A 26,380-nucleotide genomic window follows, 5' to 3' on the forward strand; every position below is an offset into this window, starting at 1 on the left:
TCTATTATATCATTATATTGGTTAATTATTGATAGACATGCAAACTAAATGATGGAAAATTAGGGTCGTATTCGTGTTTACAAGATCACAACACGGTCAAGCACCCCATCCAACAAAACACAGGCCACTCTAAATTAACGACAATGCCTATCGATAATCGGCCCGTCACCTCAATCAGATCGAATCTTTAAAAACAATCTTTATGACAGCCTAAGTACAAACCCATAACAAAAGTAAAAACTTCTAGTAAACAATACATCCGTTAATTCATTACGAGCAAGAATGAAAGCGTGAAAATAGAATGATAGGCGACCAGCAATCGTCCTTAAAATCGATAAAGTCACGCAACCGAGGGGATAGTCTTCAGTCAGTTGAGTGACCAGACTATTGAGGACGACGTATTTTATGAATCCTAGAAACTGCCCTCTAACCCTGAAAGGACAGTCACGGAAAAAAACTGGCAAGGAGAGTTGACCTCTTGTCGATTCACTATCGCTTTAGATATGGAACAATATTTCGAGAGTTTTAGAAATAGCAACATCTGGCTAGAAAGGACATTGTCTTTCTGGATAATGAACTCGCCTTCACTGTTATTCAGTCATTAAAAATGACAGATGCAAAGGATAGTATGAAAGAAATCATAATTATTGAGATCTGTATGTGTTATTTAAAAAATTTTATTTTATTGTCCAAATAAAAGGAGGCAAAGGAAGAAAAAAACATATTCGTTACTATGTGCCAGAAAAAAAAACAATTAAGAAATCATGATTTTAATTTCAATACTGAATCATGATTTTTTCCTACATCGCAAATCATGTTCTTTACTTCAATGCACTATATTCTTATTTTCCTTCATAAATATTAAATTTTTAATAAAGTCTACTTCAAATCGAATTACCATTTTACAAATCATTTTAGCACATTGCCGACCGGTAACTTTTCTGCGGAACAGATGTGGAAGTAAAACAATATAAATAAACTTTAAAAAAAAATATATTATTATTCAACTCTTAACACATTGCTGACCGGTCACGAGTTAACGCGTGTTTTCGTTAGCAGTGATATCGTGGTGACTATTTTAAAAAGTGGGCGTAATTTTCCTTACTTTTCAAATTTCGCTACTTAATTCTCTACCAATTTATTATAACTTTACGAAACCGGATATATATGCAAAAATTTACAGTGTACCATTACATGTAAGAGATTGCTATACTTTTTATCATATGGCACTAAAAATTAAAAGTTTCTTAAGTAAATTGATATTGTTTTACTTCCACATTCGCTTTCAAAACAATATCCGGGCACATAGGATAATTATCAGAAAAGTTGCCGGTCAGCAATGTGTTAATATTTTCTTTTTCGTGTGATAAAAAGCATAGCAATAACCTACATCAAAAGATTAACAACAAATTCTGCAAATGTATCATGTTTCGTAAAGTTATAATAAATTGGTAGACAATTAAATAGTAAAGCTTGAAAAGTAAGGAAAATTACACCCACTTTTTAAAATAGTCACCACGAGATCACTGCTAACATGATTGCTATGACACGTGACCGGTCAACAACGCTTGGCCACAAAAACACGAGTTAACTTGTGACCGGTCAGCAATGTGTTAAAAGTGTAACTATACTTTTTTTTAATTCGAACTAAGTAGTGGTGAATTAAATGAAGCAAACTATTTTTACCCCGCCCACAAATAAAATAATATAAAAATAGTTTGGCTTATCTTTTTTTACCCTGAGAATGCATATGTGACACGATTGTTTCGGAGAGGTTAAGAGTATTATATAAATCAATAATTCGATCTTATGTAAATATTTTTTAACTAAAGGTTTGTCGTGGTAGGTTAAAAAGATAGTTCTGAAACTTTTAAATTCAAAAGAAATTACATACTACTACTAGGAAAATTATAACGGCTGTATCTTTTGGCAACTTAGCATTACATTGAAAGTGAGGTAACATTCTTAAACTTTTAGATGCCCAAAGAATAGTGGTTGATAAGCCTTTAAAAGCAATTAAGTTTACATATCTAATGGTTTATAACATTCGTTGAGTTAATTAGTATTGCCGGACTAGTTACACTGCATCGGAGAGGATTAAACTAAGTTGATAACCTCTGATGTGAGTAATGCTTTACTTTTGAAAAAATATTGCGAATGCATAATCTAAAATCAAAATATAAGGTCCAAGATATATCTGTAAATATACCTGCCAACTTTCACTCTTTCCGAGAATGGATTTTCAGAGTGGTTGTAAAACAATAAACGAAAAACAATCTGACTCAAAAATATATTTATTATTTTGATCCCGTTGAAATTCGCTTGCGCAAGGATTATTATGCTTTCTTATATTTATTATAATTATTTAAATGTAGTGGTGGTCAAACTCATTTATAATTATCATTATAATTCAAAAAGGTAATTGGAATAGCCTGAGTATTGCTACCACTTTAAATATGAAAATAAAATCTTCCGGAAAATCCGGAAGAGTTGGCAGGTATGAAATACAAATGCAGAGATGCCAACTGCTCCGGACACGCCAAATAATTTTTTAAAAAAAACGGTAAATAACTACAAAGTAAATTTTTCAAATATTTGACTAGACGGAAGAACTATAAAATGGTGAATTATGTAACCCTACGAATTATTTAGAAATAGTGGTGGATAAAAATCTACTAAATTGAATTTATTAAACCAAGAATCACAATTGATAAGATACCACCTTAATATCTATGTTTGCTGTCCGGAGCAAGTTGGCATCTCTGCAAATGTCTAGATATTATAAAGAAAAATGTAAAAAAAAAATAATAATAATTAAGCTACCAGTTTTTCCCCCATCGTGATAAAGGTGACAAACGTCCTGAGAAAAAGAAAAACAAGTCGTAAAAGTACTATACTGATATAATATTTCAAAACATGTGCTCTATCATTCCATTTCCAATTTATTGTTCTGAGAACAGAAATCCCCCAACAGAAATATATTTTTTAAATTATTAGAAAAGTAAAGAAATGGGTTTTCGAAAGCTCTTTCAGATACTTTGCTTCATACTTGCTTTGATACTTGATTAGAGTGCTGATCAGCTCACTCAAAAGGTTTTAATGAGACATCGCGGTTTTTCATATTTATTTTTATGATAATACTTCTTTTCATTCAAAACATTCACCAGCAAAATCTGCAGCTAGTGAATACTTAGAAAAAATGCTGATTAATTCTTGCAATATTAAATTTATTGTAAATTTGAATTATTTATAAAATAAAATTTAGTTAATAAATTGGTAATGCGTAAAAATTAAACTTTGATATTTTTATATTAGTACGGCATATTTTCAGGGAGAGGCGAAAGTCTATTGTGAGCTTTCCAATTTTCTAGGTATTGTGCCACAGGTCCGTGCAACCACTCGTCGTCGGCTGCTCGTCAGCTACTACCGGGTGGCTCATTTTTAAAAGTTCCATAATTATTCCATTTTAAATAAAAGTGTAACCAAAGCTGATATAAAAAAAAATAGCAATGACTTTCAGAAGAGTCGTGGTGGCTCAGAGGATTGAGCCCTCGCCTGCCAATAAAATGAACCGGGTTTGAATGCCAGCCAGAGCTGGACAATTCGGCTGGTCCAGCCCGGTTCGCACCGACCACAGTGCTGACGTAAAAGATTCTCAGTGGCAGGCAGATTATGGGTTAGAGTCCCCTTGGCGTCAGGCTAACCATGGGAGGTTTTCGTGATTTTCCTTTCCATGTAACGCGAATGTGGGTAAGTTTCATCAAAAAGTCCTCCATGAAGGCTAATTTCGCCCAATACATGTTCCAGGAGTTCCTTGTCTTCTGGATTGGATTCAAAATTACAAGGCTACTGAGTTGAACATTGATAGTCGTTAACTCAGATTTGAATCGGCTGTTCAATGCCAGTTATAAAATAAAATGACTTACAGAGGCATTTGGATTTCCTTCGATTAAAAACTGTGTTAAATGTCTCCGAGAAAAATGGAGTGTTATCAGTGAGGAAAAAAAGCTAAGTAAATAAATAAATAAAATAAAAAAATAATTATAAGTAAATAAATAAAGTAAAAAATAATTATAAGTAAATAAATAAATTAAATAATATAAAAAATAAGTAATAAAAAACATCGAAAGGAAATTTTTTATTTCATATTATTTTAAGGTACTAATTATGTTATGCAACAAAGGCAAATTATTGCAAGGTAAAATATGCATTGTTTCCAAAAAAAAAAAGATAAATCTTAATCTTAACTATTTTTTCTTAAATATCAAGAATATTTTTATTATAATAATCAAAATTTAGAGTACACAAAAATCTTAACAAAATCAGATAATTTTTTCTTCGAGAATTATTTTGTTTGAGTGAAATATTTCACTGATGAAAAACTTAATTTCAAAATCAAAATTCTAATAAATGTAAAGTCTTTAATGGTCGATTGAATGCCCCCTATAACTAGATGGCTGCGACACTATGCCTTCATTCCCATAGTATTCTCTGCATTCCCATAGTATCAACAAATTCTGATGAGGAGATAATAGAGCTATAATTCTTAACCTTTTCGAAATAAAAAAAAGCTGAAAATTTCATTAATTAGCTTTCCTTTAAGATTTAAACTTCAAATCCTCAAATTTTGGATTGGTTAGTTCGTATTAGCTTTCCTTTTGTAATCAAATATTTAAATGATTCGGAAAACTATATTTACTCGGAGTTATTAAATTGTTCCATTTGGTCCACTAACGCAATAAAATAAAACTTTTGATGCTAATATTACTTTCACTAACTTTTTTTAAAAAATAGAAACAAATATTTAATAATGACAAGTTTTTTAAATTATTATATCTATAATTTTAATGTTTAAATATAGTGGTAGCCATATAATTTTGAAACAGACTTATTCAAATAAGAATAAAGCGTGAATGCATAAATTTTGTTACCGCATTAAATATTAAAATATTATCCTCCAGAAGAATTGAAAGGTATGTTTTATTTATTAACTTATATAATTTTTACGTTACTTGGTTAGTTGTACTTTTTAATTTTTTTTTTTTTAATTTTTCTTTTTGAATAAAATGACAACAGATAAAACCTGTTCTCCTGTATTAATAATCCTTAACAATTGAAAAATTTTAACTACAATTACTTAAAATATTAAGTTTGACGACACTTTACGACTGAAAAACACAACCTTAATAATCAATAAATTTAATATTTCAAACGATTAATAAAAATTCAAGTTTCAAAAGTAAACATTCGAATATAAATCATTTAATGACGATAATTAAAATAAAAGGCGTTCAGAAACATGAGCGATGTAAATTACTAATCGTCAAATTAATTTATCTGCGTAATAACATACGCAACCCCTAAGGTTTGTGTATGTTAATCCTATTTATTATGTATGTTTTCCTATTTAAATCCCACGCGTTTTTATGTATTAAGCAATCGACAGTTATGGAGAACAGTAATTGCTTACGCAAATACCATCGCCTGCTTTTGCGAAATAAAATTAAAAGGGAATTTACATTTTAGTTGAAAAAAATGCTTAGTAATCGTAAAACATGTTTTTCTCACCTTATACAATTCGGGATATGATATCAGAAATTGACTTTACATCATATAAATTGCTAAAAATATCGAATAAAATTTTTCTTCTTTGTTTTCCTTCCTTCGAAGACGTTGTTGAGGCATTATTTTAACAATCATTCTAAAAAGATATTGTTGTTATACGTCAAAACACAATGTGGAAAATCCGAGGCAAATATTAACGTTTTTGTATGAAATGTAAGAAAAAAATGAGCGTCATTTGCAGCATTTTATAAATTATTGAATAATCTTGACGATTTTTAAAAGAAAACAATAGGATAAACATCAAGAAATATGCGGCGTTAAAGAATATTTTTAGATCTTTTGTGTTATTTATAACCAAATAGAAGAATAAAAATAAACTATTAATTTTGCTCAGACATTCCTCTTACAGCCATCAGTGGTTAATTTAATTTTTTTCTTTCCAATTTAAGATTTTTCTGCCGAATTAAGTCAATTTTAACCACTTCATTACTTTAAAAGAGAACGAATCTATCAGGAAGTATCAACAGTTCCTATTTAATCAAGAGATTTCCCCTTATTTCTCTAATCCATTAAAATTATTCGCATTATCCTACTTTAACTATCAGTGCACATTACATGTCGAGATTTGTGAATGCTGACATTCAGTGAAATATAATGATATTTAATGGTTTGTCACAGACGGGATACCGGTAAATCTTTTATATATTTTTTGTTCTGGTGCTCAAACTACAAGCAAAAAATGTATTTTGGTATTTTTTAATTTTAAAAACGTGTTATGGCTACTAAAAAAATATGTTTGATTATCGGAACTATTTTGTACTAAAATATAAAATCCAAAAAAAAGTAGTTTGGAAAAAAAAACTCATTCACTTTCAAAAATTTATCAATATTTGATTTTGTAAATTAAAGAAATTTCAATGATGAGCAACTGTTTCTGGTAGATATAAATAACTGTAAATAAGTACAAATTTAAAACATTATAATTTTGAAGTGAGCAGTGCTGTACAACACAGAAAAAGACTCAACTGTTTTTCCTAAGCACAAATTATTAAAATGTTAAAAATAATATTTTTCACCTATTTCGACCTAAATTAATACAACATAATGAATAAAAAGTATTATAAATATATTTAGTAAAAATTCTGCGTCAAAGGGTTAACAAGTATTCTGGGCATTCATTCACCTAAGCAAGTGTTGACATTCACAGGAGAATGTCAGCATTTATTATTTCCGAGCAATCACATAAACATATTACTTTCTCAAGTTCCAGGAAATTAAATATATTATTAAGTATCTTTAGTCAAACATCCGCTTTCGGTCAAAGCTGGATGTAAGTCATTGAATACATAAACTCGAAGGTAATTCAACTACATTTGAAATTCAAACGGAAGGTAACCCGCAGATTCATTTCCGATTCAGATTGATTCGGTTCTGTTATCACAAGAAGCGGCAAGGAAGAACATGATAAATACTATGATAGATAGCAAATTTAATGAACTGGCGGCTTGTTTATATCTTATGTTAAACACAAAACGAAGTAGCATTATTATACTTTGAAAAGTTAAAGTTATGTAATCAAACCTTACTTGACAAAATATATATGTACAGTGCCCAAAATAAAAAAAAAAGACAATACTGAATAGCCTTTGATCTAATCATCAGATCTTCACATTTTAGAACTTAACCATAATGGATCGAATGGGTGACCTCAGATATGCTAATTAATTAGTGCGCGCAATATTTTAAGCTACGAAATCAGACACGTTAACGTATTTTCTCTGAATAAATACACCTTTTTTTATGGATTTGGATTTTTGACCCACAAAGGGTAGCCGCAATCTGGGAAATATGCTACCTAACAGTTTGAGATTTGCTATGTTGATGACAGATTGAGTTTGGTTAGGAGAACGCTAACAGTTTGACACATTAATAATAGTAATAATAGTTTGCTTTATTAAATTCACCACTACTTAGTTTGAATTCAAAATGGCATAGTGTTAGATTTAAAGTGAAAGCTAAAATAAGTCTGTCAAATTTGCGAACCACACTTAAGCTACGGCTTTTTATTTTTTACTATCCTGATTCTGATTCCGCACGAATGCATTTATGACTTGCCCGTCCCGAAAAGGTTAAACAATTTTACTTTTAACTGAGAATGTTACAGCGTTATAGTGTTACATAAATGTCATAGCAAATGTTAAGTATAGTATGTATATTTTATATGGCAAATGTATTTGCACAGTTTGAAACATCGTGCGTAAACCTTATAGAAATTTTAATCATGCAAAATTTGCATTGACCAAAATTAAAGTATAAAGTTAAAAGCTAATTTTGTTTTACACTACCACTAGAATTATAAAAGCATTCTTTTAAATATTTTTAAAATCTGCATGAGCAATTACAGAATTGCTATTACGAAAGCTAAAATAAATATTAACTTCCAACGCTTAATTCGAATGATCCAAACTTAGCATGAGTTAAAATGACATCATTTCTAAAAACTGCTCTTTTAAATTGTGCAAACAAATTGTTTGTAAACAGTTCTGCCATTTAAATCTTTTAAACATTTGTTGCTGAAAGAGAGATTGTTTACATAGAACCAGTATAAAAGTGTTCCCTTTATTTTAATCAGCTTCTGTCTATATCAAACACATTCGTTGAAATCATTTTTTGTTAGGTAATTAAACTGTGATTTATAAATTTTTTTCAAATACAAACACACACAAAATAACGATGAAGAATTTTAAAAGCAAACTGTAATTTTTTAGTTTTAAACGGAACATTGTTAAAATTCCCTCAAACATAAACACAATGATGAATGTTTACTCTGAAAGTAAATCTGTTGGTTTCTCTTGCAAGAAAACCTCAACAAAAAGAGAAAATAGTTGATACCAATGAACTTTTTTAATAGAAATTTTCGAAACTGTTTTGTTTTTATTTTGTAGCTTGTTTGTTTTAAGTCTAAACAAATTTTTAGAAAACAAAATCATAAAATAAAATATATGATTTGAAATAAAAAAATTCGCTACCAATATAATAATAAATAACTTAAGGTATTTCAAAATAAAACAATTTTTTGGGGGGAAATGTTGATACTCAATATATAAGCATTGATACCAATATCTATCAATTATAAGCAGGGAGATTTTATGAATATCAACGATAAATTGTCAAAATAAAAGCATAAAAAGTGTTGTTACACGTGTTTTTATTACTTTATGAGTAATATTTTTTCCCATTTAATTAGTCAAACATTTGAAATCAATGAAAAATTGAGGAGTAATAAATAAGAACTGTCAGCAAAGTAAAGCTTAAAAAGTGTTGATACACATGTTTTTATTAGTTTAGTGAGTAATTATTTTTCTTCTTTTTTTTCCTATTTAATTGGTCAAAAATTTGAAACTAAGTAAAAATTGAGGGGTAATAAATAAGAACTTTCAGTAAAATAAAGCTTAAAGAGTGTTGATACACACGTTTTTATTACTTTAGTGAGTAATCTTTTTCTCTCCCTTTTTTCCAATTTAATTAGTCATAAAATTTGAAATCAAGTAAAAATTGAGAGGTGATAAATAAGAACTTTCAGTAAAATAAAATTTATAAAGTGTTGATACACATGTTTTTATTACTTAAGTGAGTATTCTTTTTTTCCCCTTTTTTCTCCAATTTAATTAGTCAAAAATTTGAAATCAAGTAAAAATTAAGAGGCAATAAAAAAGAACTGCCAGTAAAATAAAGCTTAAAAAGTGTTGATGCACATGTTTTAATTACTTAAGTGAGTAATCTTTTTTTCTTCTTTTTCTCCAATTTAATTAGTCAAAAATTTGAAAGCAAGTAATAATTGAGAAGTAATAAATAAGACCTGTCAGTAAAATAAAGCATAAAAAGTGTTGATGCACATGTTTTTATTAGTTTAGTGAGTAATCTTTTTCTCACCTTTTTTTCCAATGTAATTAGTCAAAAATTTGAAATCAAGAAAAAATTACGAGGTAATAAAAAAAGGAAGTGTCAGTAAAATAAAGCTTAAAACTTGAAGAAAAAAAAATCTTCAGCCGGTCTTCCAATGACCTTGCTTAATGGGAGCCGGTTTCCTTGTGAGAAAACGAAACACTACTCTCACATTAAGCTGACCGTCTCTGAAAAAGGAAAAGAATAAAAGTTGTTTAACGATAGAGTAGATTTTGAAATTGCAGAATACGCAGTCGATAAACTATTTCCGCACTTAGCGGACACAAATAACCTCTTTCTACCCACAGAAATTATTTTCCTAGAGATAAATTAAAAAAATTTATTAATTTTCGGAATTAATTCTAAAAAGACACTCACTAATGCTTTCTCACGGAAATGTTCTCTTAAACTCTGTTATAATATTAGAAAGTATAACTTTTACGTAAGGTACCGGCAACTAAAAAGGAGACAATTGTTTCCTCAATAAGAACTTAATTTACACTAAAAGAGGTAGTCGAAGCTCATGGGTTGGGTTCTACAACATATGTACAGAGGTTGGACAAAAGTATGGGAACACTTTTATACGAACTCTATGTAAGCAATTTTTCTTTTAACCTTTTAATAGGCCATTTATTTCAACTAAAGGTAGTGCATTTTTGAAATTGAAATAAGAATAGTAAAATTAATATAAGAAAAAAAAACTCATTTAGTTTATAAAAAAAAATCTAAATTTTAATGCCATTTTTTTGGTGTTAAGTATATTTACCACGGCCTATTAGGAACTTATTGACTTGTATTTTTCGTTATTTATAAAATAAATTTTATAAATGCTACAAACTTATAATTTTTATACGTATTCTTAAACTACCAATTTTATTCAAACGCTCTTTAAGAAAGCTGAAGTTATTAACAAATGGAAACCTAAATTAAAAGTGGTAGAAAAAATTACCATGAGCTTCAAAAAATGGTGGTAAGTATACTTCCCACGGCCTTCGAAAGGGTTAAAAGCAAATGATTTGGAACATTTTAAATGGCAAAACTGTTGGCAAGCAAATTGTTGGCACAATTTGGATGAACATGATTGAAACTTGGCATTTTTACCTATGAAAAGTTCGGAAGGAAAAATGAAAAGAAGATGATAATAACTTTTTATTAGTTTTAATACCAGCAACTTTAAAATATTCAAATGTATTGTCATAATTTTTGTTTATTCTTTTTTACACAATAAATATTTAAAGATCAATGATATGAACAAAAAAAATACGTAAATGTTTCTATGTTACATGATTAAAAACTTCAATCGAAAAATAATTAAGAACTTCATTTATAACAGGCGACATGTTTCAAGCGCTCAAAAACAGCAGCCCATTTTCACGATTTGCCAGATGTGGGTGAGAAGAAACAAGAGTGAATTGAAATATGAAACAAAAAGTTGCCAACAAAAAATGGAAAATAAAGGTGAGAAGCAAAACTAGAAAGAACTCAGAAGCCAATTGTGAAAAAATAAAAATCACAGTGACCGAGAGGAGCAAATCAGGGTAAAATACATCAAGTAATATACCGCTTTAGTTTCTTGGGATTAATTTATTAATATGTGTCTAAGGTTTCAGAAAATTAAAAAGAAACAGCCAGGAAATAAATTTCCATTTAGTTTAAGCTTAAATAAATATAATAACACTTTCATTCATAAGGGGATTTTTCATATTTTGTAAAGTAAATTATTTTTATTAAAATAATTTGACTCATTCAGAATGTTTACAGTTCAATATGCCTTAGTTTTGCGAATAGAAAATGTATGATATGAGGTCCGGTACTAGCGTGATCTAGAGTAAAATAGCGTTCATAAATAACGAAACACTTTTTTTCTATATTCTGACACACCCTCTGTCTTGTTACAACTCATGCTATATGTCATTGCAGTTCCTAAAAAAGCATTAATTTACTATAGCATGTATTCCAAATTTGTTTTTAACCCTTTGACGCAGATGATAACACACCGATATCCCTTCCATATATTTATTTCTGTCGCTCGAATTACAAACAAAAATATATTTTGTAATTTTTTAATGATAATGATAATTTGGTATTTTTGAATTGTTATAGTTACTAAATAAAAATCTGTTACATTATCAGAATTAAAATTATTTTAAAATATAAATTTTAAAAAGGGAGTTCGAATTTTTTTTTCATTCATATTCAAAAATTTATTAATATTTGATTTTTTCAAATTCAAGAAATTTCAATGATGAATAACTGTTTCTCTCAGATCTAAATTACTGCAAATCACGAAAATTATACTTTGGAAGTGAGCCGTGTTAGGAAGATTATACATTTAGCGCAGAAAATGATACCGGTGTTTCAGGCTTTATTTCCTAACTATAAATTGTTAAAATGTGAAACAAAATATTTTCTTACATATTCTGACCTAAATTATCCCGAAATTAAAAAAAAAAGTATGAAAAACATGCTTAGTAAAAATTCTGTGTCGAAGGGTTAAACTTTAACTATGTGTTTTAATAGGGTTTATGGGCACAATTATTTGTTATTGAGGAAAATTATTTGTACATAATTATTTGTGTACTTAAAGTGAGGAAAAAAATATACAAATAAATAATATAAAAATATTTATTGACTTTAATTTTTTATTATTGTTTTATTATATTTTTATTTGATTATACTTCTTGTTTCCCCTCCCTCGCCCTTGTCACAAACTGTCACAATTTCACGAACAATGTCACAATTTCCCTTCATGACATTATTTGTTGACGAGGCCAAACTATTTACGACTGCTCCGTGTACACTTTCAGGAAACCTTAAAATTTTAAAGAGAGTGCCAGACAATGTTTAAGACTAATCCTTGCTAGACATCCCAACCTTTAAATATTGAGCATCGGAGTATTTCAAAGCATAACATTTATCAATGAATAACGAATATTTTAAATAAAATAATGTAAAGGTTTTCTTATACCTCTAGAACTTTTTTAAGCAAATAACTTTGTTACTTTGAAATAAATTATTAAAAAAATTATTGGATAATTTACGGTTTTATCGCTTGATAGTTAATACAGAATACATACAGACTCTGATTTATGTATCCCAAACTTTTACTTCATTTACGAAAGCATTTCTGCGGAAAAAATTCAAATGTTCCAGATATAAATTTTTATTTTTTTTTTTGTACATTTTTTGTGATTCATTTTTTCTTCTTTTTTTTTTTTTTGCAAAATGTTACATTTCTATTAATAACTTTAAACATATTATTTTTAGAAAAAAATTTCCTAAAGTCCACTTAAGCATAATTATTGGCATTCATTATAAGCATAATCAAATCCACTTCAGTTAAACGTAATTAATTACATTCATTTCGTTTAAGTAATCATTTCATTTTAACAAAATTAATTGCATTCAAACTTCAATAATTCGCTTCCTTTTAAATTAGTAAGATTAAATCTACACATTTGATTTAAATACATTTAATTCCGTTTTATTTTTTAAACATAACTAATCTCATTTATTTATTCAAGCATAGCTAAGCATGTTTATTTATTTAAATTTAAACTAAAATAATTTCACTCATTCTATTTAAACGTAATAAATACACGTATTCTATTCAAACATAACTAATTCCCGCCACTTTTATTTATGATTAAATCTACACACATTATTTAAATATTACTGATAACATGAATTTTTTGAATATAATTTATTTCACTCAGTTTACCCTAACTAATCACATTTATTTAATATTTACTTATTTATTCTTCATTAATTTCACTCATTTAATTTTAAAGCAATTAATTACATTAAACTTATTCAAACATATTAATTTCCTCAATTTTTATTTTAATATAATTAAACCTACACATGTGAATTAATAACACATGTGATGTCATACTTCGCATCTATTCATGTTATTTAAATATCACTGATACCATTAATTTTATCTAAACATAATTTATTTCATTCATTTTATTTAAACCTAACTAATCACAGTAATTCATTCATACTCGATTAATTCCTTTCTCTTAATTTTAAAGTAATAAATTACACTAATTCTCTTTAAACATAACTAATTCCCGCCATTATTTATAATTAAATCTACACACGTTATTTAAATATTACTGATACCATTAATTTTATTTAAACATAATTTATTTCATTCATTTTATTTAAACCTAACTAATTACAGTTTTTATTTAGACTTGATTAATTCCATTCATTTAATTTAAAAGTAAATAATTACACTAATTATATTTAAACATAACTTATTCCCGCCATTTTTATTTGTAATTAAATCTACACGTGTTATTTAAATAATACAAATACCGTTCATTTTATTTAAGCGAAAATTATTTCATTCGTTTTTTTGCATTTATTTAATTCATTTTATTTAAGTCTAACTAATCACAGTAATTTATTTATACTCTATTAATTTTAAAGTAAAAAAATTACTCTAATTCTATTTAAACATAACTAATTTCCGCCATTATTTATAATTAAATCTACACATGTTATTTAAATATTACTGACACTGTTGATTTTATTTAAACATAATTTATTTCATTCATTTTATATAAACCTAAATAATCACAGTTTTTATTTAAAACTTAATTAATTGCGTTCGTTTAATTTAAAAGTAAATAATTACACTAATTATATTTAAACATAGCTTATTCCCGCCATTGTTATTTATAATTAAATCTACACATGTTATTTAAATAATACTAATACCGTTCATTTTATTTAAGCATAAATTATTTCTTTCGTTTTTTTAAACCTTATTTATTTTATTATTTATTTAAACTTGTTTAATTCCACTCATTTTATATTATAACAATTCGTTACATTAATTATTTTTAAACATTGCTAATTCCCTCTATTATTATTTATAATTAAGTCTACATATGTTATTTAAATATAACTGATAGCATTAATTTTATTTAAACACAATTTATTTCATTCATTTTATTTAAACATAACTAATTACAGTTATTTATTTAGAGTTAATTAATTCCAGTCCTTTGATTTAATAATAATTAATTACACCAATTCTATTTAAACATTGCTACTTCCCTCGACTTTTATTAATAATTAAATCTACATTTGTTATTATACATGTTATTTAAATATTACTGATACCATTCTTCTTATTTAATACCTTTGATTTAGTTAGTATCATATATTTCACCAAAAGTAATAATAATAATTAAAAAGAACTTAAGAAGAAAACATGGAAAAAAAAAGATCTGGGTGTTTTAAATCATGCGCCAAATTACAAAATGTTTTCGCTAGTTTATTTTTTTATACTGAAAATTAAAATAACAATAACATTATTAATAATAAAAAAATTCGTTGAGAGTTAAAGAATAATAAATGAAATAAAGTTTCTGAATGAAAGGAAGAGAAAAAAACTTATTATTAAATAATATTACAAAGTAATATGAGCTGTGTATATAAATGATCTTTCATAAGTTTTTTTTTTTAAATTATTATTTTTATGAAAAATCACCTACTTTAATCATTTTATTCGCATTGTTTGACAAGATTTAAAAATTTATGTAAACTTTTACTGTGTCTTACATAAAAGGTATGCAAATACTTATCAATAGTTACACTATAAGAATTTTTTTTTCACACACAAAACCAAACAGGAAAAAGAAACGAAACAAAAACCAGAGCAGACTGACCGCTATACTGACCACCGGTCTGTTCATAATGACACACATTCCCACCTATTTTTCTTACCTTTGAAAAATCCCAAACGGCCCCACCTGTCAAGCCACGTGTAAACACAGTCAGACCACCTGGTTCACCCTTCAACCCCCACCCCTCTTTGTTTACTTCCAATAAAATGTAAACAAACGATCCCAAGTAAAGAATTTGTTCGAACTTACCTTTTTGACGGTACTGTTCGGGGAAACATCCTCTCTCTCCATCTCCAAATCGGTATAATATTCGAAATAATTCGGAATCGTTGGATCGGAGTTGTTTGAACGACTGACAGATCACCCCTACGCTGTGAGTGGGTTGATCCTCACCTGACAGCTTGTGACGTCATGGAGCGTTGGCCGGCTGTTCGAGAGAGTGGGAAAAGGTGAGGTGGTGATCTTTACGATGTTTTTTTACTATAGTCGAAATCATCTTGTGAGCAGGTAACCGAGACAGAGGTGTATAACAGACGAGGTCTTTAGATTTGAAGAAAGAAAAAAATTCACTGGAATTTATTTAAATGAGCTTTTTTATACGAAAGTGAAAATTTTTTTGCTGGATCTGCATACTATGGTCATTGTTCGGAAAAAAAAAGAAAAAAAATCTGTTGGTTAAAAAAAATTAAGCACTTTTTAAAGGGGGCGAAATTATAATGCATAGTTTCAATAGTTTTTTTTTTTTTTGAAATTTATCGGATATAAAAAAATCGAACTCAAAGCTATTTTTTATCTGTAATATATTTTTCTTTGAAACCAATTAAACTTATTAATTAGCTACAGTCTTCTTTTATAATTATTTGTTATTTGTCAATGCTGTTATTTTTTCAAAAATTTATAAAAATTGTTCGTTTTTTTTTAAGCTGCACCCTGCGTATTGATGATGAATAATGAATTTATTTATTTTTTTACCCAAAAATAAAATAGTACGAGGGACCTATTGAAATTTCTACTTATTGAAACAGACATATATCCACAACAACACAATAAAACAAGTAAACACAAATGAATATGCTATAAAATGCGTACACATCATTTCCCTCTATTCCCGTGGCTGTTTAAACTTTGTATTGCTCTCACCCCCACCCACCTCCATTATAAATAAAAAGTTCCTATGTTATAGAGAAAAGTAAATAGCGGTATCCAAATTGTTGAAAATATAGAGCCTATTTTACACATTCGTAACTACCAAAAATAATTAGAAATTCAAACGAAAAATAAAGTGAGGAATGATTTTAGTTAAACAAAGACGAAACTGTTAAAATTTTTCATAACTTAAAAATTATAACACTGGAAGAAATTTTTTTTCCTGATGCAGGAGCTATATTTAACAAATTTTTGATACTAACGCATTGCTGGTTTGAAATCTACAATCGGTTTCTCGCTACAAACTACTGTTTTTATGCACTTTTTATAATATAGTTCGCACCAGGATTTTTTAAAATCCAATCGAGAGACTACTGAGTGTCCCCACTTCTCTGCTACTAAGAAAATGGTAGGATGAAGGCGATAATAGATTTCAGTTTATGTTTTACATCAAGGTCACATGTTTTTTCGTCTGAAATATTATTTTCAAAGCAGCAAACAAGTGTATATGTGCGTATAAAAGCATGTGCGTTCCTTATAAATTCGTACATTCAGACACAAAATAACTTAAACCAAAAATTTCATTTCAAAAAAATCCTTACTTTTCCTAACAAAAATAATTATAGATTTGAAATCCCCACACCCTAATTAACTAAGTACTTGATTAAGTACTTGATCGAGTACTTGATTAAATACAACAACAACAAAAATTTCTGTGAAATGTTGCCCAAGGGACCGACCACAAATAACGTCAATGCTACTCTGGAGGGGTGAGAACAGTGACGTACAGATACGTGAGACTGCAATCCCCAGAAAAAAAAGTTTAGTAATATTACTTCTAGATTGAAAAAAAAATTATAATAAATTTAAAAGTTAAAAAAAAACCATTTAAACTATACATGTTAATAAAAATTTCATTCCATATTTTAATTTCCAACGAAATAGCCATGAGTTTCCTCTAAAGAAAATAAATATTCAAGTTTGAAATACCTGAAACTTCATTATTAAATTTGATGCAAATCGCATTTTATTCTTCATAAAATATTTCACTTCAATCAAATATTTATTTATCTGACAGAAAATTAAAATTTCCAGATAAAACTAGTACTACTAATCCAGATTAAACTTTAAATCTAGACATATTTAAAGTTTTAGTGGACGATTGGATGCCCCCTTTGACTGGATCCGGGGATCTCCTTCCGCCCCCTTCTCTGAGCGTCAATGGGATCTGAGCATGAAATTGCAACAATTTGTGACAAGAGGCAGAGAGTAATGAGAAAAAGTGTGACATAATAAAAACATGCTTAAACATCGGTAATAATAACGATATTAAAAGTAAAATTAGCAGATTAAAATAATATTATAATATTTTTATAATAATTTTATAATATACTAGTGGGTTGCGCCCCCTGCTCGCTAATGCTCGCCAACCCCCGAAAATTGCTACGCAATCTTATATGGTTTGCTTCGCGTACCAAGATCGCTTCGCTCGCTACTAACTTAGGTACATTGCAAATGCACACAATTCTAAGAATTCAAAACAATATAAAAAAATAACATATAAAAAAATTACATCTTTTTAGTAAATACTAAGTCATTAAAATAAATTTGAATTCAAATAAATGACATGTAATTCGTTAAACCTATTAGAAATGTGCTATAGTATAATTCGTGATATAAATCAAAAATCGTCAAATAAATTCGTAATGTATAAATTCGTGAAAAAAAGCGCTTTCGACAAAATACTAAAATAGAGATCTATCGACAAAGACTACTCACTTCTGCCTAGCTTAATAGTATGAGATTGCCGCAGTTTATGCTCTCTGGTTATTTCAGTTTCCGTTTTTAAAAGTGCTATATGTTGAGTCACCTCAGATAGATTTGGCATGTGACATTTTTAGCGGCAATCATGGGTCGATTCGCCGTGTAACAGAAATAGTAGCGTAAGCAAAACGAAGCAAACGTTGCCACCGGCAGAAAAAAAATACAGCCAAAATTTGGGAGCCACGTAAGAGAATTATATATATTAGATATTTAGATCTATTGGTAAACAGAAGTGATTTTTCTAAGTAATCATTTTTTTAAATAACATTTATGTTGTTATAACGTTATATTGTTGAAACAAATTTCATGAGTTCACATCCTTAATTTAATATTTTCGCTTACCAAACGGTAGGATATATTAAATACTTTTTTTTTCCTGCATCTCATTGTGCATGAAGCTGATCCTTAAGTTCTAAATCATTTAACAGATCTCTTTAACTGTAATTTATAACAGTATATTAATGTTATTTGCTCAAAAATAATAATTGTTAGACCACCTTTCTAAATAACTTTATCTTAAAATGTAAGGCAGATTTACATTATAATACTAATAAAAAAACAGCAATTCTCTCAGTTTTAAACTCTTGAATTAAAAGCGTAATAATAGCAATACAGGAAAAGAACTTTAAGTTAGGGATTCAAAAATATTTATAGAAAAGCATGACTTTTATTAATTTTATGCTGACTACAACCAAAACAATAAGGAGACGAATGAGGAAAAACTGGATCACACCACGTGACTTTCTGGCCACTAAAAATGCACCGACAACAATGGAAAACTGCGACACCATCATTAGAATTTTATATACTAGTGGGCTGCGCCCCCTGCTCGCTAACGCTCGCCAACCCCCGAGAATTGCTACGCAATGTTATATGGTTTGCTTCGCTAACAAAGCTCGCTTCACTCGCTACTAACTTGGGTACATTGCAAATGCACAAAATTCAAAGCAATCAAGAATTCAAAACAATCATTCAAATCCATATAACAACTTTTTTTTTCTAAAAGAAATTACATCTTTTTAGTAAATACTGAGTTCTTAAAATAAATTTGAATTCAAATAAATGACACGTAATTCGTTAAATCTATTAGAAATGTGCTATAGTATAAAATCTTAAGATAAAATTTCTAAAACTGATATCTCTTTAAAAAGGTTAAAATTTCGGCTATAATTAAGTCTATTAAAAATTGAAATAAGTGAATTGCAATGGAAAAACCTGCATAAACAAATAAATTCTAGTAATTCGTGATATAAATCAAAAATTGTCAAATAAATTCGTAATACATAAATTCGTGAAAAAAAAAACGCTTTGGACAAAAAACTAAAATAGAGATCTATCGACAAAGACTTCTGCCTAGCTTATGCTCTCCCTGGTTATTTCAGTTTCCGCTTTTAAAAGCGCTATATGTTGAGCCATCTTAGCTAGATTTGGCATGTGACATTTTTAGCGGCAATCACTGGTCTATTTTCTAGCGTTGCCATTCGGGGAGTTGTAATGAGGCCTTTTTTTATCGCCGTGTAAGAGAAATATGTATATAGATGGCCCGAAACTACTACGCTGGTGGATAAAATTAAGACATGGAAAAAATTTTCCAAACATCTAAAAAAATACTGAATATAAATAAATGAAATTTGGTATGGATATAGATTATTCCATGATAATAAAGAATGCAAAACAAAAATGAAAGTGCCATTCACTGGCAAGACCTATTGCCAATAAATCCAATGTAGTCTGAACTTAAGAATAAAAGATGACAATAAAAGTGAGGCTTGTACAGTGTGTGTTGCCTCTAGTATGGTGTATGGTCACCCCTGACAGACAGACAGCATGCACAACGAGTATGCATGCTGTTAATAAGGGAGTTAAGGAGGACTTGTGGAAGACCCTCCCATTCTTCCACCAGAGCAATTTTTAACTCCAGAATGGTTCTGGGGGGGAGGTTGGCGCATCGCAATAGCTCTCCCAAGAGCATCCCAAGCATGTTCAATAGGATTCAGGTCAGGGGATTTGGCTGGCCAATCCATTCGTTGAATATCCTCGCTTTCCAGATACTCATCAACCATGAGAGCCCTATGTGGTCGCGCATTATCGTCCATAAAAATGAACTCAGGGCCTACAGCACCCTTGAAAAGACCCACAGAGGTCTTTAGGACCTCCTGCCTGTACCTCTGGGCATTCGCGGATCCATTGTCAAACACATAAAGCGATATGAGGGTATCTTGCATGTGCGAATGAATGTTCGAAAATGCTTTCCATCTCTTAATTTTGTCCCCCAGTGTAGAAAATTTTGTTAAAAGACAGTTTTTTTTTCCACTAAATATGCACTTTTTGCAATGGTGCAGTAATAAAAAATATATCGGGCATAAATGATTTAAACCCAGTAGTTAGAGCATCAGACTTCCAAGAAAAATTTAAACCTACCATGAAAAATCAATATTTTTAAAAAGAAATATCTAGATATCAGCTACTTATTAGCTTATTTATCTTTTAGATGTTTAACGCGTTCAAGCCGGGAAAAGTGAAAATACTGGTACGGGAAAAGAGAAAATACTGGTAGAAGAACTATTTCAATATTAGATAATATTCGGGAGGAGTTAATCTATTCTCAACAATAACAATTCACTGTATGGAAATTTATCTATTCTCAACAATAACAATTCACTGTAAGGAAATATATCATGGCGAAGAAGCAATTCCATATAAAAATTGCATCCGTTAAAAACAATTGGTAGTTATGGATTTTTATTATTCCCGGAAAAAAACTAAGAAATGAAATTTATTGTTACCAGTTTTTACTCCGGTGCGCTGCCAAGATGAGACATTCTAGCGTGACCCACCGGTGGGTCACCCCGGCGTGAACGTGTTAAGTAGTTTAATTTTTAGAAAATATTTCAAACTTTGATTGTTGTTTTACTACCCCTTTGTAAAATCTTTTTCAGTGATATAATAGATTGAAATAAACCTATATATGGTGTTTGCCTTTACTGCCATATGCCAGTAGCCCAAGGGCATATACGTATATATATATATATATATATATATATATATATATATATATATATATATATATATATATATATATATATATATATATATATATATATATATATATATATATATATATATATATATATATATATATATATATAAGGTAGCCCAAGGGCCACATATGAAAGAGTCAATTCATTCAGTCAACAGGCATTCTGAATGCTACTGTAGTCCAAGTCCAATATATGGTGTTTGGAAAAGGACGCTGTAATAAACCATGAGAATAGAAACAGCGAAAAACACTTCTCGTATAATTGAATGTAAAAAATTATAGATTAGAAATTTTAATGCGATTGTTTGCAGATGCTTATATTTATTTTGGCTATTTATTCAATAAATTGTTATTGGAAAAAGTATATGTATAGTCTTTAATTTTTATATTCACTTTCATTAGCAATGTACTTAATTTCATAAAAACAATTGAAATTTAAAATTAAGGTAGTAATAGATTATTGGTTGGATACCAACATATTTCAAAAAGAAAAAAATTTAGCTTAATTTACGGGACAATAAACAATATTCTACGAAGCCTTGAGCTCCACAAGACAAATTTTGGGAACCGATGCCTAATAATCAAAAAATGTCTACTTTTAAACAACAGCATAGCCACCACCTTAATTAATTGGTTACTATATAATTGATAATTTATGCGTTGAAATAAAACCCTGTAACTAGTTCGCTTTAACATAACTTATATGTATGATGATTTAAAAATAAAAGTGGCTTTTAAAATATCTCAAAAATAATAATTACATGGAATTTCGTTATTTTTATTGATGTTTTGGATAGTCAAGTGTGTTATTTAGGTTCCATTCTTAAGTTGAAGACAGAGGACGGAACTGACTAACTTTGGTTACAGCGAGATGACAACAGTATTTATTAGCGAAAACACTTAACAAGCTTGCCCCATCTCACCCTAATTTGTAAAATTTAAAATTGTACTCCCATAGATATCGCTAATAAAAAATCAGATGCTATTTCTGTGTGTCTTAAAGAATGGTCTTAAGTCGAAATTGTATTCTTACATTTAGAGCAATAGAAACTAATAGTTTTCTTTTTAGTTTGTTGGTTAATAAATTTATTTTGAAATGACTTCAACCACCACTACATATAAAATTCTAAACATGCATACAAATGTCCTAATTAGAATGCTTGTTTCGAATTCATCAATTATGTCTTTCATTTTTCAAAAATCAATTAATGTACACATCAAATCACGTTTTATCTTTATTTTTAATTTAAATCTACAATCAATATTTCTAATGTTACGTAAAAACGTCAATTTGTTATATTGAATTTTTTCATTGTTGTATTATTTCAAAAGTAAACGGCTTGATTTTTTTAAGGCTACCACAATGTTTGCCAAATCAATGTATTGTATGTAATATAATGATGAATGGGATAGGGGCCGCTTTGCGGCCCTGCTGCTCAGCTTATTTAAATAAAGCAAGCAAACTTGTTTCGAATTCAATAAAATGTGTAAATTTTTTGCTTGACCGAGAATTGTAATTCAACTCATATATAACCAATTTTATAGAGTTAAACAGATGCTTACAATGGTGGCAAAAAAGTTTAAGACCACAAGTTAATTTTTAAAATGAATTTTGTTATAACTGTCATTGTTTCAGAAATAAAACTTAAAGAACGAATAAGAGTTATTAATATAAAATAAGTTTCACTCATGACGTGTATACTCATCGAGCAAAGTAAAAAATTATAAGTAACAGTCAAAACTTAAAGTTTTAATAGAATATTATTATTGGCGGTATGTTTCCTTTATATTATATTTATAAAATAAATACGAAGTATTTTAGATTGTGAGACGGAGGAGGCTCTCGAAACGACGTTGCACAGCGTCCTTTTTACTTGCTTTCCTATATAACATTAATCTTCTAATATTATTAACAACAATTATCAACAAACAGGACCGGGATAGCCTGGTCGATAGGGCGCTGGGCCCATGTCCAAAAGTTCGTGGGTTCGATCCCCGCCAGCAGAAGACACCCAGTGTAGTAAACGGGTGACAGATGCACGTCAAATCTGTCACGTCACAAAGTCCTCCACGTTCCCATAACAAATCAATACCTTCGGGGGTACTGATCCAGAAGTTTCCCTGTCTTCTGGATCGGTTCAAAATTACAAGGCTACGGAGCTGAACATTAGTAGTCGTAAATCGAAATATTGGGTCGTCTGTTCAACCAACGATATAAGATATAAAATAATCAAAAAACAAGATGTAAGAAATAATAAAAATGTTATATAAAAATCGTAACAAATACACGTAATACTGTTCACATTCAAAGAAACTGATGAAAGAATAATAAATATTGTTTCTTGTAGACGATTTTCTTCTACAGTGAAACAAAGTAAAAATTCTTTTTATCGCATTTGATTTGTTAAAAGCATGTCAACCCTCCTAGTCAGCTTACTAAGTAACCATTTTTAGCTGTCCGATCAAATCCAATGTCAATGCAACGTCATGCAGTTGTTTCTTTTTCAAGAATGAACGTTTTCCTTGTTTATCGAAATGTGTAACCAAGTCTAGGATTCCAGTAAGACAATGAAAGTATAACCTTTTTTTAATAAGTCTATGATATATATCGTAAAAAAGATTGCACGAATAAAATTTCCTCCTAACCTGTTTAACTTTTAAAAGCTTTAAGATTGTTATTGAAGGCATGTTTGTACAATTTGATAACAAAATAAACAGAACTACATGTAGTCGTATCTTAAATCCTATACCGCAATGGTCTTTTTATTTATTTATTTTTTTTTTCATTTTTTTAAACTTACGGAGTATATAAAAGTGGCTTCCAACCTGCAGAGAATTCCTCCCAACAGAAAATTTCTATGCCTCAAGAGAGGCATGAGTTCAGGCATCACCTCCTACATCAAAAAGTCGCATCACCGTTGTTTTATAAGTTTCTTCCCTATTTAAAAAATAAACCAGTGGTGAGCATGAAACCAAATTCTTAAGGTAAATGCTGTTCTTAAACTTTGAGCATGTAACCAAATTTTAAAAGTATAATAAATTATACTTGCTATCACTTTCTGACCAACTGTTCCTGACACGCCAAAATAATCAAATTAACGGTAAATAACTATAAGTAAATTTTGCTATTTTTGCTGGCTTTAAAAAAAGTAAAGCGTAACATATGTACTCAAAAGTGGTAAATTATATAAGCTTACGAATTATTTAAAAATAGTGGTGGATAAAAATCTATTAAATTTAATTTATTAAACCAAGAATCACACTTGATAAAAATATCACTTTAAAATATATGTCCGGAGCAAATTTGCATCTCTGTACTTTTAAATATCACATCTCCATTCTTCCTCACTACTCCTCATCATCGATTTATTACTACAGATGAATCGGTTATTGCCGCTTCGCGACAGCCCTTCGAGATTTAAGTGATTTCTACCATTGTACTTTTATTAGATTTTCTATTAAATTGCTCTTTCGTTAACTAGTTTACTTTCATGATTTTGGAACAGAAATGAGGTCCCTCGATTAGGTACATCAAGCTTTGGTGATACATGGTCCACACTTACTGGCTTTGACTTGAGTACTTCAACTATTGTCATTCGCTCATCGACCGGAATTCATGGACCTTGCATTCAAGATTTCGGACCATTTCATGCTGACTGCTGATCGACCATTTTCCTTTTCGAGTGAGTAATACGTATTTCATTCTCTTGCAATTATGTTTGGATGTAGCAAAGGAGGTAAAGTTTAGATTTGACCATTTCATTTTAATTACTGCAAAAATGCTATCTCGGCGCTGCGGACGTGGCGGCAAGATTACTCACACGCTCATCAAGAGAATTGTAATACCGGTGATATATCCCAATTACATAAAGCCAGATGCTAAGCCCGGTGAAATTTTTGAAGATGAATATGGACACTTCCATTGCTGGTCCAAAAGAGGAAGTTATTGCACGCTCAGCGATTTTAAAGTGCCCGAAGGAGCTATAAGACCATATTATTCGGCCAATTCAATTCCGGTACCTCAACAAATTACGCCTGAAACGCCGACTACTTCAGCTGACGCCCCAGCTATGGAAATCAACGACGGAGACCAGTATACGGAACAGACCTCTGACTCAGAGAGTATTTGCAAAAACAACACAGAACCTCCTGCAAAGAAAAGGAAAAAGAAGAAAAAGCCAGCTGATGTCAAAAAAGCTGAAGATAATTACGCAATCACGACTACAAATAGCTGCTCTTCTTCACTGCTAGAGACCTCCACTATCTTAGCACCATCAGAATCCAAAGAGTATTTCAACAAAGCTCCAGATCCACCCACAACTTCAGTGAAAGTTCTACATAACAAGTTTACAAAAGTTTTAATCCGTGGACTACCACTTGACTTAAACAGAGGATATTTCCATTGAATTAGGGAAATTAAACATCGAAACCCACAACGTAATGCAGTTTAAAAGAAGAGTGGGCGGGACCTACAGGCTCCTCCCACTTTTTCTCACAATCCTTAGAGTAACGGAGAATCACCGGCAAATTTTCACCATCACAGACATGCAGCGGATTCCAGTCCGAGTAGAACGTTTTCGTGGCGGTCGGGGACCGCTGCAGTGTTTTAATTGTCAGGAATATGGCCACGCTCAACGGACATGCAATGCACCTCCCAGATGCGTGAAATGCGCTGATAACCACCGATCCTTCGATTGTCGTAAGGATAGACTCACACCACCAAAGTGCTGCAACTGTGGAGAAATTCACACCGCAAACTACACGGGATGCAAAGCCCGCCCCAGCAGGAAGGGCCCTTGTGCTGTTCCTTCCACACCAGCTAAATTGGCTCACAGACTTGTATCACTAGTGAAAGAGCTGAAAGACCTACTAAAAAATGAAGAAGTGATTCGTCTTTTGCAAAGGATCCTAGGGTAGACCGCTCTAGTTAGTGACATTTTATTTCTCATTTCCGGATTTTTCATTTCAACATTGAACTCTAAATTCTAGACTTTCAATATATATCTTAATTAAACGTGTGCCAGTTAAATGTAGAAATTTAATATTTATCAATTTCTGTTTATACTTATTCATGTCAACCTATGTATATGTAATACAAATTATGTTTAGATTTAAATATGTCAACAGGTGTCAATTTAGATTCGATATTCAAATGCTATATTTACTATATTTATTTATGTCAACCTACGTATATATATTTCCAATTATGTTTATA

At 29.7% G+C, this 26,380-nt stretch overlaps 1 protein-coding gene across 2 annotated transcripts in view; it reads right to left on the reverse strand.

Moving 5' to 3' along the window:
• LOC107442449 (WD repeat-containing protein 62) overlaps positions 1-15,539 on the reverse strand; it is a 143,945-nt gene extending 128,406 nt beyond the window's left edge. For both annotated transcript variants that reach the window (XM_087160800.1, XM_087160799.1), the window contains exon 1: positions 15,405-15,539. In XM_087160800.1, coding sequence (XP_087016926.1) covers positions 15,405-15,446 — 42 coding nt within the window. In that variant the 5' untranslated portion in view covers positions 15,447-15,539. The remainder of the gene's footprint in view (positions 1-15,404) is intronic.
• Positions 15,540-26,380: the final 10,841 nt, after the last annotated feature.

Source organism: Parasteatoda tepidariorum, chromosome 4, assembly GCF_982258835.1.
Source record: "Parasteatoda tepidariorum strain Cologne lab strain chromosome 4, Ptep-v5.0, whole genome shotgun sequence".
NCBI classification, from domain to species: domain Eukaryota; kingdom Metazoa; phylum Arthropoda; class Arachnida; order Araneae; family Theridiidae; genus Parasteatoda; species Parasteatoda tepidariorum.